We start from the raw sequence: 18,378 nt of genomic DNA on the forward strand, positions 1-18,378 counted from the left end.
ATTAGAGAAATGCAAATTAAAGCTTCCCTGAGGTACCACCTCACACCTCTCAGATTGGCCAGTATGACCAGGAAGCATAATGATCATTGTGGGAAGGGATGTGGGAAATCTGGGACACTATTACACTGTTGGTGGAGCTGTGAACTCATCCAACCCTTCTGGAGAGTTATTTGGAACTATGCCCAAAGGGCAACAAAAATGTACATACCCTTTAACCCAGTAATACCACTACTGGGTCTATACCCTGAAGAGATGAGGAAAAAGGGTAAAAACATTACTTATACAAAAATATTTATAGCAGCCCTGTTTGTGGTGACAAAGAATTGGAAATTCAGTAAATGTCCTTCAATTGGGGAATGGCTTAGCAAACTGTGGTATATGTATGTCATGGAACACTATGGTTCTATTAGAAACCAGGAGGGATGGGAATTCAGGGAAACCTGGAGGGATTTGCATGAACTGATGCTGAGTGAGATGAGCAGAACCAGAAAAACTCTGTACACCCTAACAGCAACATGGGAGTGATGTTCAACCTTGAAGGACTTGCTTATTCCATCAGTGCAACAATAGGGAACAATTTTGGGCTGTCTGCAAAGGAGAGTGCCATCTGTATCCAGATAAGGAGCTGTGGAGTTGGAACAAAGTACAAGGACTATTCCCTTCAATTTAGGGAAAAAACAGATAGCTTATTGTCTGATCTTGCTACCTCTTAAGACTTCTCTTCAAGGATATGATTTCTCTCTCATCACACCCAATTTAGATCAAGGTACAACATGGAAACAAAGTAAAGACTAACAGAGTGCATTCTGTGGGGGGGAGGGGGGAGGGAAGCAAGATTGGGGGAAAAAATGTAAAACTTAAATATCTTTAATAAAAAATAAATTTAAATTTTAAAAAAAACCATATCTTCAAAGTCACATTGTAAAGACAATATCACATCTCATTATATTTCAGTCAGAAGATTAAAACCTAGTCTTAAAGATTTTCTTCCAAAAAAAAAAAAAAGTCTGGTTATGGTCCCATTTAACTGAGTGTTTGCTCACCTCTATGAAACTTTGGTCCCTGGAAGTTTGTTAAAATGAAATTCTGTTCAGTGTGACTTTTCCAGGAAATCATGAAGCCACTCTAAAACTATGCTTGGAAAAATATCTTTCTAAAAGGTAGCCTATATGTTCTCTTTGTAACATTCTTTGTATTTTTTATTAATAAGGTATGAAATATAAGCCCAGATTCATTTCATGATATTCCTTTTGTCTAATATTTAGATAGTTCGGTCCATTGTAATTGATCATGGTCTGTGTTTGACAGTGATACCTTCATGAGATGCCAGTGTAAAAGATTCCCAGAGCTAGATGACATGTTCAATGTCTATGGGAATGTCTTAAAAAGAAGACAGAGCTAGAAGGTACAGTCTGATGTTCATTTAACAATAAAACTGGTCTACCAGGAGGAAGCTAAGTGGCACAATGGATAGAGCACCGGTCCTGGAGTCAGGAGGGCCTGAGTTCAAATCTGACCTCAGACACTTAATAATTGCCTAGCTATGTGACCTTGGGCAAGTCACTTAACCCCATTGCCTTAAAGTAAAATTTAAAAAAAACTGGTCTACCATCTCCATTCAACATGGGAACCACCTGAGTCTGATTCAAAAAAAGATATTTAAGAACTGATGGAGTCCGAATGCAGATCAAAGCAGACTATTTTCACTTTATTGGGGGGAGGGGGGGGTTCTCCTTGTGTTCTATTTCTTCTTTCACAACATAACTAATATAGAATGACTGCACATATATAAACTATATCAAATCCCTTATGGTTTTAGGAAGGAGAAAATTTAGGACTCAAAATTCTATATAAAAAATGAATGTTGGGGCAGCTAGGTAACACAGTGGATTCAGGCCCTGGAGTCAGGAGGACCTGAATTCAAATTCAGCCTCAGACACTTAATACTTACTTAGCTGTGTGACCTTGAACAAGCCACTTAATCCGATTGCTTTGCCAGAAAAAAAGTTAAAAATTGTCTTCACATATTATTGGGAAAAAAAATACTGATAAAAAAAAACAAAACGGTCTTTAAGAAAGGAGAATCTAGGATAGACTGAAAATATGCAATCACAAAACTTTACAAGAAGAAAATCTTAGCTCCTCCTCAAAGATAGAAAGATGAGGCCTCCTATTTTGGATGCCTTCTATAGAAGGCTTCCTCTCTCTGCAGCATAGATAACCTTGAAGCACTACATGCACATGAGAGGATTCTTATAATAAGATCCTTAACCTCTTGAAAAGTAAAGCAAATTCATTTATTTTCTTTTAGCTTTCTAAGCATTATTATGTCCTGCTACTTCCCCCCAACTTTGAATTCATAGTTAATCAAATTCTTTGTCCACTTTTTCCTCAAATGTGCCAAAGAGCTCCTTTTTTTCATGACCACTTTGGCAATGGCATTGTCAAGATGAGGAAAGTAAAGAAGAGAAACAGAAATGTATTAAGACTGTTAAACTGAATCCAACAAATATGTCTTACCCTCATGCCAAGCACCAAGAACCCAATCTCTTCCATTAATGGGTACTTGCTGACCTGCTGCTGAATCTTCTCAGAAGAGGCGAATGGATCATAGCTTTTCCGCCCTATTTTTACATCCATTATACAGGGCTTGTTAAATTTATGCGTCACATCTTCCAGTTTTAGGTATAAATCTGTTTTTTTAAAAACAAATTTTAGTTAGCAATGCACAAACGTTTTTTACTATATAAATGATGCTGAAGGGAAAAACAAAAGAAAGAAGTATATACTGAAATTAATGAGAGTTTTCGGGTAGGAGGAGGCACAGTGACTAGAACATCAAGTCTGGAGTGAGAAAGACTTGAGTTCAAATTGGCCCTCAGACACTAAATATATATGAATGCTTAAAATTGTTTTTACAGGTATTTGGGAAAAAAAAATACTACTTAAAAGGAAAAAAAAGTGACTGGGCAAGTTGTTTCACCCTGTTTGTCTCGGTTTCCTCATCAGCAAAATCAGCTGCAGAGGGAACTGGCAAACCCATTCAGTGCTTCTGCCAAAAAAAAAAAAACCCAAAGGGGTCATGAAGAGTCAGAGATGACCAAAATGACTCAACAACCACCACTACCATCCAGCATAACTGTTTTTCTACCACTCAGCCACAGGTCTGGTCCCTCTCAGAAGCTGGCTGTCTGCTGAGGATGGATGAATACCAACTCCACCATAAGTTGTCTGCATGGTTACAAAAGGCTCTCACAGTTTCATTCTATGGGATTATTTAAAAAGCTGTTACGAGGTAAGTTCCTTTGCAAAGCCATTGTAAACCATCTAGGCACCTAAGCTTTAATATTGGGTTTTAGTGGTTTTGTGATTAGGCACCAGAGACTCTGAGTTATTTATACAAGACATAGACTCTCACAGATACAGAATCTAACAGGGTGGAGGAAGAGATGTACAAAAGTAAATGTGGTGCCAAAGAAAGCATATGAAATGAGACAGGCCCAGGCAATGTAAAAATGAAAGCTCTCACCTCTTTCTGGGAAGGGGGGGGAGGGGTCAGAGAAGGTAACATATGAGTTAGATGAACCTCAAAGAAAGAGAAGAGGGAACAGGATACAGAAAAAATAATAACAGGAAAAGTCACAAGAACTAGAAAACAGGCAGCAAGTTCTCTCTTTTGTCTAGACCACAGAATTTGCTAAGGACTGATGTGAGGCAAGGTTGGAAGAGTTTATTATGGGAGACTGAATTCTTGGATGAAGAATTAATACTGTATTCATAAAATAAGAGGGAACAATTGAAGGCTTTTGAACAGAGAGAGCCATAATTGGAGCAGTGCATGAGGAAAAGCATAAAGGATGAGTTAGAGAAAAGCTAAGTTAAGATATGATTTTAATATTTACTTAATAGATTTCTCAGATGAATAGATAAGATACTAGCTATTTAAGATACTATTATAATAGTCTAGGTGAAAAAGAGAAGCATTTAGAGTTGAAAAGTACCTTGGAGATTATATAGCCTAAGCACTACATTTTCTACATAATGAAATTGGGGCTATTTGCCCATAATCATATGACAACTCGAAATTCAGTAGCCTTTCCATTAAGTCTTTCAGAAAGGCCTCTTTGAAACAAAGTGATCACAGAAGGAGCAGAGAGAGGAGCAGAATGCTCAGGGCTGACTGGCCACAAAGGATGAGATGATGCCAGCTTGGGGCTTGCTTGAGTCTAAGATGCCATACTGGAAAACCTGGAAGCCACAGGAAAAAGAAATGAACAGAAGGAAGAGGGAAAGGAGATTTCCAGAAAGGAGCAAAATGGTGGCGCACTAACACGCTCCTGGAACTTTTCCTGAAGTTTCTACACAGACCTTAAAGCTACAGATCCCACCAAAACAAGAATGAAACAGGTTCTCAACTCCAGAGATCGTGGAAGATCTTCAGTAAAGGTCTGTCTTTTGGGGGTAAAGGGGAAATATAGCCCAGCATGGGCAGGAGAGCAGGAAAACCAGCTAGAGCCCCTTTCTAGCCACAGCATAGCTCTGGTTTGAGACCTGGAAACACTGGGGCAACAGACAGGACTGAGGTAGAAAGAAACTGTTAGGGACCAGATCCCAGTCCCAGAACAAAAAGTTCAGGGCTCTACTCTCTGGACCCCAGAGACAGAGCTCAGCTATCAAAAGGAGGAAACGACAAAAAGAGCACTAACCAGAGAATGCTACCATCCAGAGAGATGATTAAAAATGCCAGCTCAGAAGGGGAAAACAGTGACAAATTAACTACATGGGAAGCCTCAAAGGAGTTTTTGAATTGGCCTCAAATACAAAACCTCACAGAAGAGCTCAAAAAAAATTTAAAAAACAAAGATGAGGAAGAATAGAAAAAAGAAATGAGAGTCATGCAGAAGAATTATGAAATACTGATTGAAGAAATCAACTCCTTTAAAGTTTAAAAAAAAAAAAGGGAGAAGGTTTTTAAAGGGCAAGAAGCCAGAGACTTTACATAAATAGCTTCTCATGAGCAGACAATAACAACAGACAGGGAAGCCTAAGGGTTGGGGTATTTACTAGATAATTACTATGCCTCAGAACTGGACTCAGGACAGGAGTGGGAAAGTGGGCATAGGGGCACAGAACAGGCAGGGGGAGGAGGGTGCCCTCAGAGGTGGCTGAAGGAAGAAATGGGAACAATGGTTCTCCCAACTACAGCTGGTCCAGGAAGGGAGGCCCAGGCAAACCCAGAATCTCTAGGAGTGCTGCTAGTTTCAAACCTGAAACTTGAGGGAAGAATGAGTGAAAGAAACAACTGAATAAGGGGGGAAAAAAAAAAGACAAAAAAAAATTCAGCACTGATGATGTGCCCAGTACTGCTAAATAAATGGGATACAACTACTTGACCTAAAGTGGTCCTTGACCTCAAGAAGCTTCCATCTAAGGAAGAGATCAAAGAGGGCATTGTGACCAGAAAGGGAGGGGCACACCCGAATGGCACCTGAGTCCTTTTCCAGGAACAGTAGTCCCGATTCATTGACCCAGAACCCGAGCTGCTGGGGATTGGCAGGAAGGGGACTGCCTGGGGAAGGCCCTAACTTTCTTATTTCTTAGCACACAGCAACAAGGTACAATGACCTGAGGGCCAACCCTGACTGTCAGATGTCTCACAGACATTGGGACTTCTCTAACCAACCCACAGTACTCCTGATGGGCACAAACTAGTCAACTTAAGACTTCTGTAAAGGCAAGCATCACACAGAGCCCCCTGAGGCTGAGGTCCTCACTAAACCCATGGCTCCTGGACAGGACCCTCTGCTGGGGCGGGGGGGCAGAGTGGGTGTCTGTCACAGCCAGAGTGCAGCTGGACCGCCAAGGAGCATGGTGCTATATGTTGTGGGTGTAAAATAAACTGTCCAAAATAGATTTAAAGTTTCACAAGCAATCTTCTGTTCCTTCTGTATGGCAATGGGCATCTTTGCTAATGATTTCAAATTGTAATAATGATTTTAAAAGAAGGCTTATAACGTTCCATTTTTAGGCCCCCCAATGCTATAAAGATCATTCTGAAAAAAGTAATTATCAATGTCAACCAATATTGGTACGTTAGGAAAAACTCAAATCAGACAAACCATATTTGCTTTTTCCAACAAACCCACAAAATACCACTGACAGAAAATATATGGGATTTCAGACAGAAATTTGAAAAAAAACTTATGTAATCTTTGTTGGAAAGATGAAAAAGTTCATAAGCTAAATATTAAAAAGGTTCAAAACTTTCTGAAGAAATGAACCCAAAGAAGGTTGACTGATGTACCAGTGTCAACTTCATTTCAAAAGTGCACTCACATTTTGAGCCATCTCTAGCAGAGTACTTCAGGTCAGGGCTCTGCACTTTCCTGTTCTGTTCAACATTAATGACTTCAATCAAGCCGAGGATGTTTAATTTGTTCTGGGTTGGTTGTGGTGGGGGCAAGGAAGAGAAATATTTGCCCCTAAAAGTCTAAGACATTCAGTCACATTCAGGCTTGTTTTCCTTGGCCTCAGGAAGCAGAAATGAAAACAGGTGAAAACTACAAAGGCATATTTTGTTCTAATATAAAACAAACAAACAACTCTACAATAATCAAAATTGTCCAAGAGTGGACAGATTCTTTAAGTAGACACAAGCATTTCATACCAAAGATTTCTGCTTGAGGAATGTGTACTCATTGCATTTCATCTTATAAGGTTAGCCCAGTTCACCTCAAAAGGGCAGTTCCAGTTCAGAGAGTTTATGTTCCTATAAACTCTTAATCCAAACAAGATAAAATGTAGGGTAAATAACGTAAAAAAAAGGCACTAAGGTGACCTGTTGTTCCTGGTCTCCTCCCAAAGGCCAAAGTCAGATAAATCATTTGCACTGAAGATGATCTGATAAAAGACAATCTATGAGAGAACTCAAAGCTCAAGTACATCCCTAAGGTAGGGCTGTTCAAAGTTTATGTTGCAAATTCTGCCTAGCTGACTTTGTTGAAAATTTTTAAACTAGAAGCTTTGAAAGGGTTTAAGTTTAGAGCAGAGAGAGATCAGTGTGTACTGTGTCTAGGGATAAATGTATATTATACTGATCAAGTCATCTGCAAAAGAAAACCCTGGCTTCATCCCCTGCCTTCCAAAGACTTTCATGAGCTTGTGAAAAGAAAGTTTGTGAGTATTCCTCTTTTTGTCTAAAAGCTTCTGATCTTACATGAGGAGTTTATGCATTACCAAAGTAGACACTTCACTGATGATCTAGTTCCAATGCCCAAGACCTCAGGTCAGAGGTAGGCCATGGACCTTTCCAGCCCTTCCCTCTGTCCAATGTACCACTGCTGCCTTCCCAGGCTCTCAACTTCTTAAGGATTTCAAGCTCTGTCTGTGACTTTCAGCATCAAACAAATGGCTAGGGACAAGCTCAATTAAATATTATCAATTAAAATATACTTCAAATCATCAATAATAAAAAAATGAAAATTGTTTTAATTTGCATTTTTTTATTATTGATGTCTAATCTGGAGGGTAGACAAAAAAGGAAAATGTCAATTATTGGAGAAAATGTGAAAAAACAGACCAATCAGCACACTGGTGGTAGAGGTATAAATCATTCTGAAAAGCAATATATTATACTATAACACTAGATCCAAAAAAATCACTGCACTTTGCATTGAACTATACAAAAAAAATTTTATAGCCAAATTTTTTGTTGTAGCAAAGAACTGGAAACAAAGTGTGTACCCAACATCTGGAGAATAACTTAAAAAACTGTGTTAGGAACATGCTATAGCAGACTAGCAGAAGTGAGAAAAGAGATTGAGTCAGAAAAATCTGGGAAGACTTGTATGAAGAACTGAAGGAGGTCAAATGAGCTAGGAGAAGACTGTTGATATAACATCATAAAGAAAATATTTTATAACTATAACATCAAAAAGAAAAACAGCCGAAAGACTTCATAATTATGATCACTACAAGGACCACTCAAGCACTAGAGTTGTACAGGTCCAATCAATTACTTTACATATTTGTTACCAGTGAAGACTTGTGCCTTTTTCTTTGAAGACTTACAGGGACAGTAGGAGGGCAATAATAATGATACTCAAAAAAAAAAAAAAGAATTTAAGTCTGAATAAAACATTAAAAAGGAAAAGAAAAAGAGGAGTTTGGAAGGAAATATAGACAAGCAGGGCAGTTTTAGAATGAATGGGTTCAATTTAATATATATTTAAAACAAATTTCTACTTAAAGATTCCCAATATCCATACACTTTTTCTGTTCTTCTCAGCAAGAGAATTGTCAATGAAATGTGGATATTTGTCAATTTCATTATAATTTAAAAAAAAAACTTTTAAAGAAAATATCTAGGGCAGCTAGATGGTGCAGTGGATAGAGCACTGGCCCTGGAGTCAGGAGTATCTGAGTTCAAATCTGGCTTCAGACACTTAATAATTACCTAGCTGTGTGGCCTTGGGCAAGCCACTTAACCCCATTGCCTTGCAAAAAAAATATAAAATCTAAAGAAAATATCTAAGGTCCCATCATTGTAGGCTAATTTATTACAAGGGAGAGCTTTAACTTGGGAAGGAGTTGGTAAGACAGTGCTAGAGATGCAGGAAAACAGGAAGGGAAAAAGGAGAAGAGTGGAAAGGAAAAAGGGAGAGAAGGGGAAAGGAAGGAAAAAGAATGGAGCAGAAAGGGGGGGAATGAAGAAGGAAGAAAGTTGAAAGGGAAGTGGAAGAGGGAAGAGGAGGGGAAGGAAGAAAAGGAAGGAGTAGGAAAAGGGAAAAGAAGCAGGAAGAGGGATAGAATGGAAACACATGAAAAAGGTCTTACTGTTCCCATGAAATAATAAGCCATTCTGCCCTACGAACAAACAAGAAGACCACCTGTGGGCTCCCACACTGGCAGCTCATCAGACCAGTCTGGAGTCACCCCATCATGGGCATTGGCACTCCTTCCACTAAGGAAAAGGATCCAACACCACAAGCCCATCAGAGACTCCTGTAGGTGAACACAAGGTGAGCAACTTGTTGGCTTGAATGATGAGAAATAAGTATTTTAGGGCATCTTCAGGCTAAAGAAAACAAGTCATGATTTTTAAGTTGAACGCAGTCCCTAAAAATAGCTCCAAGCCTGGGCTCAGCTTGTCCCAGCCCTTTTATAGTGACTGTGGGCCTGGTCTCCAGGGCTTCCAACTGAAGGCCTGCTTTGGATCCTAATGTTGGCTCTGAGCTTTCTGGCCTGCCCTCTAATTTGTACTTTCCTCTTCTTCTTCACAGGAATCACACTGAGAGAGTTCACAGTTTAGAAGTAACCCTTCTACCAGGGGTTGGAGACAACCCCAAGGTCCCAGATCTAGAGGCACATGGGGGGCCCTGAGGGCTTCCTGAGTAGGGGTCCTGTGGTTGTTTCAGGCTGTACCTATGGGAGTTAATTAAACTGAGTTGGAGGAAAGGGACCCCAAAAACACGAGACTGAGGAATAGATATCATTCAAAACTGCTGGTCAAATGCTCCATGGTAAGGCAGCTGGGTGAAATGACACCTTCCCAAGACAATTCAGAACCTTGTCCTCTACAAACTGGCAGTTATATCTGGATTTGTTGTTCAGTTGCTTCAGTCGTGTCCTGGCAGAGTTGCAGAGATGCTGGAGGGGTTTATCACATCCTTCTCCAGCTCATTTTATAGATGAGGACTGAAGCAGATGGGGTAAGTAACTTGCCCAGGGTCACCCAGCCGCCCTCCACCTGTATTTGACTTGGGGATCAAATGAGATGACACACAAAGCTGACTACAGGCCTCAATGCATTATGCAAACAGACTTCAGCTATCAGGATCTTCATCCTACACTGAACCTATTTTATTTTCCCTTAGATACTTAGGGAAAGTTTGCTTGAATAAGATGCCAAAGAGCACATGAGAATGCCCCGACACACCTGTTGCCGCCCCCATAGCCAGGTGTGTCAGGGGCATTCCCATGTGCTCTTTGGCAACCCTGTGATGTAAAGTACAATTAGTAAGACTATTTTTCTGATGAGGAAGCTCAGGCTGAGAGGTTGAATGAACCCTTGTTCAATCTAGCTGAGAAGTGAATGAATCAAGATTTAAAAAGTTGTCTTCCTGCCTCCAAGTCTAGCATGACTATTCACCATGCTGGTTAACTGCCTCTACCACACCTCCCTAGGGATTTAATGCATCCTTTTTTCTTTTTTTTAAATCCAAATAGTTTAACGGAGTCAGCCCACATTTTATTAAGGTTTTTTAAGAATCCCAATTCTACCATTTAGGATATTTACTGGCTTTCCTAAACATTGCAGCTCACCTCTCTAGAAAAGACAGTCATTAAAAATATTCAAGGTTTACATGATACATCAACATCCCAAGCGGTAACTAAAAGTAATGATATGTGGTTGCTTTGATAACAGATGGATTTGGAACTGGATGAATGACTGAAATCAAAGAATAATCATTAATTAGTTGAAGTCAAACTGGAGAGAAATCCCTAGGAGTGCAGGGATCTGGTTTTGGCCTTATGCTGGTCAACAGATGGAGAAGATATAAAAAGATAGATTGAATCTATATTTAATAAAGGTCATAGTCTAATCAAACTTTATTTCCCTTCCTTACTGCTGAGAAGATCTTTAAAACAGTCGTTGAAAACAATTCTTTTTTCCAAAGATAAGGACCCACAATATGAACAGATATTTTAGCCTTAAGGTGCCAACTAATTGTTGACAAGAAAGGATCACATTACACATCATTTTTGCAAAGATGTTCACCAAATTAGAGCTAAGTGTAATTTTTCTTTTTCTTTTTTTTAATTTTTTTTTATTTAAGGCAATGGGGTTAAGTGACTTGCCCAAGGTCACATAGCTAGGCAATTATTAAGTGTCTGAGGCCAGATTTGAACTCAAGTCCTACTAACTCTAGGGCTGATGCTCAATCCAATACACCACCTAGCTTCCCTGGTTCTTCTTTTTTCCAGCTCAACCTTGACAAGCTATAAAGATTTTCTGAAGGAAGATCATTTCATCAACAAATGAGGTCAATGGCACGCTCTCAAGTCCTAAGTCATTCTCCAGCCCTGGACTAGCCCCTGCACCTGCTTTAGAAAATATTCACTTAGCTCAGGTCTATCTGATGACAAACTTCCTTATCCTCCCAACAGAGAGGAACAAATGAATGTTTGGTAGGAAATAGCTGGGAGGTATTCATGGCTTTCCATACATGATAACCCACATACATACATTTTCTGACTTCCATCTGATGAATGAAGTGTACCCAGAAAAAGCATGATCCATTGTAGTAGATACAAGCAAAGGAGAGATTAACAAACTGTTCTAGGAAAATCTGAGGAGGGAAAGTGAGCAAAGGTTTTCACAAAGGAGGAAATCTATAGTAATATACAGGCACACATCTTATCTCACAAAATGACTCAGCCATCACATTTCTTTCTCTCAATTTAAACTATTGCCCTGGATGACAAATTACTTCATAAAACTCTACCATAAACATGTATGAAAAATACCAACACTTAAAGAATTAAATAGCAAATAAGAATCATGCTATTCCAAAACCTTCAAAAGGAAAGAACCCATGGTGCATGAAGTCTCTTAATCCTGTAGCAGGTTCAATACTCTACAATGACCATATTCATCACAGGAGGGCCAGGGGAAAAAATCCCACTGCCAAGTCCTGACTCTCCTTCCCATAGGATGCATGATTCTCAGTCCCCTCCCCACGATAACCTTCCCAATCTTCTCTTCTCTCCTGAAACAACCCATCTTCATCCTCCTTAATTTTCCATCTCCCTAGATCTATGAGTTCCTTCCTGCTGCTCAGAAACATGACCATATACCTTATGCTTAAAAAAACTCTCATTAGACAGCTTCTGTGTCTCCTCCCTTTTACAAAGGCTTTGAAAAGCTACCTACAGCTACTGCCTCCACTTCCTCTCTTCTTCTTCCTCTCTTCAAAGCCCTCTATAATCTGATTTTCCAATCTCATTACTCAACTCAAACTACCATCTCCAAAGTTGCCAATGATCTCTTAAATTGCTAAGTGTAAAGACATTTCCCTTCTGAGTATTAATCCTGCATCACCAACCACGTCCTGGACATTCCAAAGTGGATGTCTCATAGACATCCCCAACTCCCTATGTGCAAACCTGAACTCAGTCTATTTCCCCCAACCTACTCCTCTTCTGAACTTTCCAGTCATCCAGGCTCACAATCTCTGTAACTCTTACTGATATATCCACTCATTTGCCAAAGTTTGTCATGTCTATCTCCACAGTGACCTAAATGTGGGGAGACAGGAACACTCCTCTTCCTGAGTTCAAATTTGGCCTCAGACATTTACCAGTTGTTTGAACCTGTTTGCTTTAGTTCCTCATCTGTAAAAAGACCTGAAGAAGCAAATGGCAAATCACTCCAGTATTTTGCCAAGAAAGATTCAAATTAGGTCCTAGTGTCAGACATGACTGAAAATGACCAAACAAAAATCCCCTTCCACATTTCACATCCGTCTTTTCTCCAGTCCCATAGCCCTCATCACCTCTTTGACCTTTCCTCTCCAATCCATTCTTCACACTGCTGCCAAAATGATTTTCCTCAACAGTGTCAATCTGAGTACAGCATTCCACTGCCCAAACTCTGGAGCTCTTTGTTATTTCCAGGATCAGACTGACATTGGGCTCCAACATTGCCTTCCCTTGTCCTGAGACCAGTCCAACTGGTGTCCCACTGTTTATCATACACGCCACTCCATAGCTCATCCCCACACCTTTGCACTACCATGACTGGAGTAGATCCCCTTTCACCCCTATCTCACAGGTCACCTTGTCCAAGGGACTTCTGCCCTGCCCTGTGGCAGGTCACTGTGTAGCTAGAGCATGGACATTTTATAACCGCAAGTACCTGTTGTCTCTCCAGTCCATCCCCAGCTCTTGGCACCCAACCGGTGCTTAACAAATGCTCAGTGACTGTCTCCCTCATTCTCTCTTCTATTTCTACATTTCTTTTCCTTCCTTCTCTATTTTTACCCTTCCTCTCTGCTTCCAGGGGCACCAAGAGAGATGATGTTTAGTTTGCTTGATGATGTGTGGGTCAAAAAAAGATGCTGATGTAGGTTTGGGACAAGTTGTTAGTCTTGATTCTTAAGCAGTCAATGTATCTATCTTAAAGTGCCACCAAAAAAAAAATTCCCACCCACCCCCTTTACTTATAATAAAATAAAACATTTCCTTGGTCTATAAAGACTTCTTTTTATATTTCATTACTAATATCAACAATACCATATTTGCTCACAATGTTGCCTTGGATATATTTACTCTGAAAAAGACAGATTGGGCAGAGGGCTTAGGGTGGGGGAAATTATGCTGACAACTGAGGACTAGGCTAACAAAATATTCTGGAACCTGCCTTTTATTACTACTGTAAATATGATTCATCCAAGTTACAAAGCAATGACTTGCTTCTTTTCAATATGAATCTATTCTTTCACTCGGTAATACTTTTTCACAGGAAGCAATAATTGCTTGGTGTTTCTAGGGCAGACACATGGTTGACTTCAAGTGCAAGCATCCCTGTCTGTTTGTCAATGATTAACTTTACAAAAGACTGAACCAGCACCTCTTCTCTCTGTAGCCCAGGTGCCTAACCCCCAAACCCTGTTTGTGTTCAGTCTTCTTGGGGAGGAGGAAACAGGGATTCAAGGACTGCACTAGGAAAAATTAGGCAGACACTGCTGCCCGTGAAAACATTCTCAAAAGAAAGACTAGGAAATACATTAACCAAGGAATTTCTGTATTCTTAGTCAAATAATTCCTCCTTCAAGAAAGGGGGATAGAATTAGAGAATAGTAGAGATTGAACATGAAGGAGTAAATCTGGGATGGATAGCCTTTAGTTCAATTATTAGAAAACTAGTCATTTCTTTTTATGGATGCCACTGAAGATAAAACCTGTTCCTAAATCAATTTTTGAATGAGGAAAGGATTACATTAAAGTAGAAAATAGAGAAAAATGTATTACCATTTGGTGCAGTAGGTGGTGACCAGATGCCGAAATATTTTGGCAAATATTTCCGCAGCTCTAGGAGAACACTGTCCCCACAATCAGCAGCATAAATCTATAAAACAAGAGGAAAACAGATTTTTTTTTAAATCTTGCTTTCTAATAGATCAAGACCATCCTTTAATTCAAGGTAATGGACCCATAATTTCTTGCCATCTTTGCCACTCAGAGATAACAGCTCTCTTAATCCATGAGCAGTCACCAAAAGTTAAGTTTAGGATCAGAGGGCACAGGCTAACCCCCAGTTCTACCACTTTGTGCCTGTACATCTCTTAAGTTCTCAGTTGACTCTCCCACAAGAATCCTATTATCCTCTATGTGCAGTCAAAAACTAATTATTTCCCATCAAATTCTTGCTAATCAGAATGAACTGGTTGATTAATATTACATTTAGACAACCAAGAATATCCAAAGTACTAATGATGAACTTCATCTTTATTTTTCAAAATTATTTTAAAAGATCTGTTTGGAAGATACTAGCACCAAAAGACTTTTTTTTAAATTCCAAATATAGCAGATCTTAATTACCTACAAACTAGAATAAAAATCTGGCACGCTGGCAAGAATGGAAGACGTCTCATATAAGAAAACTAAGTGTACTCATTAGCACTTGCAAAGTCCAATTGATTCGGTCCTTCAAAAAATGGCCTTTGTTCCCCATTCCCCCAAAAATGTGCAGGTCCCCTGCCTCCGGGCTCAGCCTTGCCCAGGTCCTTCCAGGGTTCCAAGGCCTTCTGCTGCTCCCACAAAATGAAGCACCAATTGCTCACTTAACAACCCCCCCACCTCCCATTACAACATTCTCCCAAACTCCCCAGAGAAAGAGCATCTGGCCCAGTGCTCCAGCCTCAGAGGCCAATCCTTTTCTGGAGTTAGCTGAAGGACCACCCCCTCTGGGCAGCTGGGCAGCCCCCCCCAGCTCTAAGTCTTCTCTCCTTCCTCAGACCTGCCTGGATCTCTCATCACTCCCTCCCTCTGGGTTGGAGAGAGTTGGCATCAGGGTAGTGCTAGTCCTAGAGGACTAGTCCTGGAGTCAGGCCCTTACTAGTTGGGTGACCCTGGACCATTCACTTCACCTTCTTGCCTCCAGAGATGATAACAGCACCTGCCTCTTCCTCTCAGAATTGTCAGAGGATCGAATGAGATAATACTTGTATAAAAGTACTTGGCAAACCTTCAAACCCAAAGTAAAGAGCTAGCTCTCCTTAACACTCCCCTAAAGCAGGGAAAGTGGGCTTGGTTTTATGCCCAGGACCAGGCCTGGACCACAGCAGCGGCTGCGCAAATGTTTAAGCTGAAGCACAACTGCGACTTCTATGTGTCTGCAGCATAATGGAGATGGCAAAAGCCCACAAGAAGCTGTCTTCATTCAGATACTACCCTGAAGAATAAGATTCTATGGGAAGCTGGAACAAGAGGAAAGAAGATCCAAGAGATGGACCACAGAATCACAGCAAAAGTTCAGCTCCAGCATCCATAAACTTAGGCTCAAATCTGCCTCGATACACACTTAGCCAAGTACTGTGCTAGGCCCTGGGATACATGTCATGTTATAACTGGATTTATCTAATTATTGCAGTATGGTTAACTTTACTAAAATACCAATTACTTTTGAAAATGTTTTGTCACATAATATTCAAATATGAGTTCAAATTACATTGATATGGTGATAAAATTGTAATACTCTAAGTTTTATTTTCAAAATAGAATAATGCGGAATCAATTAATAGGCCAAAAAAAATAAGGCCATAAATCTTTTAATGTTAACAACAACAATGCCTCCATTCCAAGAAGCCAGACCCAATGACATCATATATTATATATTATATCACTTTCAACCCCTTGGGGTTTTTTTCTGAGGTTTTTCTTTTAAACTACAGCATCATGGAAGTCGTCACTTCTGTCAATGAAAGAGAACTTACTACTAAGCCATGTCTACAAATCCCTTCTCATCCCGTTTCAAGTTGAGAAAGCTAATCAGGCAGCTTGGGAGAGCACTCAGAATCAAGAAGACCGGGGTTCAAATCCCAACTCTAACTCTTATTAACTACCAGTTCATTTATCTCAGACCCCCAGGTCTGGCAAGAGGATCAACATGCTCCACAGGCCTTCAGGTGCCACAGAAGTCTGAGCTTTTACTAATGTTGGAAACCAGATTCTAGCACCAACTCCTGGCTGCCAGATAACTGGGGTGGGCCTTTAACCTTTCTGGGCTCCAACCTGAGATCACTCACCTGGGGTAAGTCCCTATTGCTAAACTGCACACCAATGATGTACTAATAATATGGTGTGTATTATCTAACCAAAATAGAAACAGAAAAATGGAAAATAAAGGCTAAACAAGACCAAAAAGTTTGTTTTCAACAATATTTTTGAGTAAGAGCTATGTAACTGAATATGTACCTTTTTAAAAAAATCTTGGTTTAGGGAAGGCTAGGTGGTGCACAGTGGATAGAGCACCGGCCCTGGAGTCAGGAGGACCTGAGTTCAAATGCAGCCTCAGACACTTAGTAATGACCTAGCTGTGTGGCCTTGGGCAAGCCACTTAACCCCATTGCCTTGCAAAAAAAAAAAAAACTAAAAATAAAAAAAATCTTGGTTTAACAATTAATTTGGGGGATTGCTGCTGTGTTTTTTCCCCCTCTTTCCCCCTTCCTACAGCTCCCCCAGGGCCCATGAACATTCAAGTGGTGTGATGCATTTGGGAGAGGATGGAGGCAGGGTGGGGGAGAAAAGCATGGTGGAAGGAGATGGGGAGAAGAGAAGCCAGGTCAGTCTACCTGCTGGCCTGGGGAGGAGCTCAGCCTCCACTGCAGACAAGAAGAATACAGCAAAAGAGTAGGCAATGTGCACCACAGGGATGGAGCTCAAGCAATTTCCGGGGCTCTCCCCTCCCTACCCTTCTAGGCTTCTTACTCCCACACTGCAATCCAGGGACACTGGCCTTGTGGCTATTCCACAAGTAGGACACTCCATCTCCTGACTCCAGGCATGTTCTCTGGCTGTCCCCCGAGCTGGGAATACTCTCCCCTCCTTCCTCATCTAGGCCCCCTGATTTCTCTTGATGCTGCATCTTTCTTTTGTTGATTAATTCTAATTTCTCCCAAATAAATCATTTGTACATAGTTGTGAGACAAAAGCTGAGAGTTTCTGTTTAATTAATAATCAATGTATTAGTTGATAACAAATTGATGGTCAATGCTTTCTACCGATAAGCAGAGACAAATGATCATCTCTGGAAAGGGGAGCAGGGCCCTGATTACACAGTGAGTAAGAGGGTGGGCTGAAAGCCTTCAGGTCCTCAAGCTGAGAAGGTGACTTGATTTGAGATTCAGCCACTCCAGTAAGCTGGACAAAGGAATCCATCTGTAATCAAACCACTTCATGAGTTAGGTCACCCTAAACTCCACTGGGGGGGGGGGGGGATGGCTGGAATTCCCCTAGATTAGATTGGGTTTATACTATAAGCAGAAGATCTTCTGAGTGGGTGGGTCCCTGCCAGGATGAAGGGGCATATTAACAAAGGATCAGCCACATACTTTGGGAACTGGTCAACACACACCTACAGGGGCTGTCCCCTGGAGGAGGAAATAAAGGGGGAAAAAATCTTAATCCTAATTTAACAATTGGTTATTAATATGATAGAAAATCATTTCTTTCCATTGTTTGCAGGAGTCTGTCAGCTCTTTTTGTCAACACACAGTAGGCCCTTTGTGAAAGGCTAGCTGACTAAGCTCAAATGGACAATGAATTGGTCACGGAATTGGCAGGAGCAGCACAGGTTGGACACCTCCAGAAAGCCTAAGCCAGGTCATCCAAGAAATCAAGACCCAGCTTTGGGTTCTTGATGCCCATGCTTGTGGACAGCCCCAGAACATGGATGGACTGGCAATGAGAGGCAATGAGCAATAGGCTGAGCCACTGTGAGGTCAACAGGAAATGTCTTCAAAAAGAGATGGGCCAGGCACATGGTGAGGGGCTCCACTGGGACAATTTCAGAAGAAAAAGGAAGAAAGTCTCCAACCCAAGGGGAAGACCCACTGTGGTAAATGACAGAAATAAATATGGCAGAGGTTGGGAGAAACAGCTGGGATCATAGTTATCTAAGGATAGTTGCTACTGAGTCATCCAATGCTATCAACTACAGATCATGTCAGTGATAAAAATGCCCCCAATAATTCCTGGACCACACCAAGGCATGTCTCAGTAAAATGACACTGAACCATTAATGAACAATTATCTGGTGTTCCCATTTATAGGTTCATACATGTTAAGCCTGAGGGTACTGAGGTAATTTCCTCC

The 18,378-nt window shown here is 40.7% G+C and overlaps 1 protein-coding gene across 1 annotated transcript in view; it reads right to left on the reverse strand.

Annotated features, from left to right (window-relative positions):
• Positions 1-18,378, reverse strand: part of IPMK (inositol polyphosphate multikinase) — a 64,716-nt gene that overhangs the window by 11,960 nt on the left and 34,378 nt on the right. The window contains exons 3-4 of the mRNA XM_074232277.1: positions 14,035-14,131; positions 2,521-2,693 (exon numbers count right to left, since the gene is read on the reverse strand). Of these exons, the coding sequence (XP_074088378.1) occupies positions 2,521-2,693; positions 14,035-14,131 (270 nt within the window). The remainder of the gene's footprint in view (positions 1-2,520; positions 2,694-14,034; positions 14,132-18,378) is intronic.

Source organism: Macrotis lagotis, chromosome 4, assembly GCF_037893015.1.
Source record: "Macrotis lagotis isolate mMagLag1 chromosome 4, bilby.v1.9.chrom.fasta, whole genome shotgun sequence".
In the NCBI taxonomy this organism is placed as follows: Eukaryota; Metazoa; Chordata; class Mammalia; order Peramelemorphia; family Peramelidae; genus Macrotis; species Macrotis lagotis.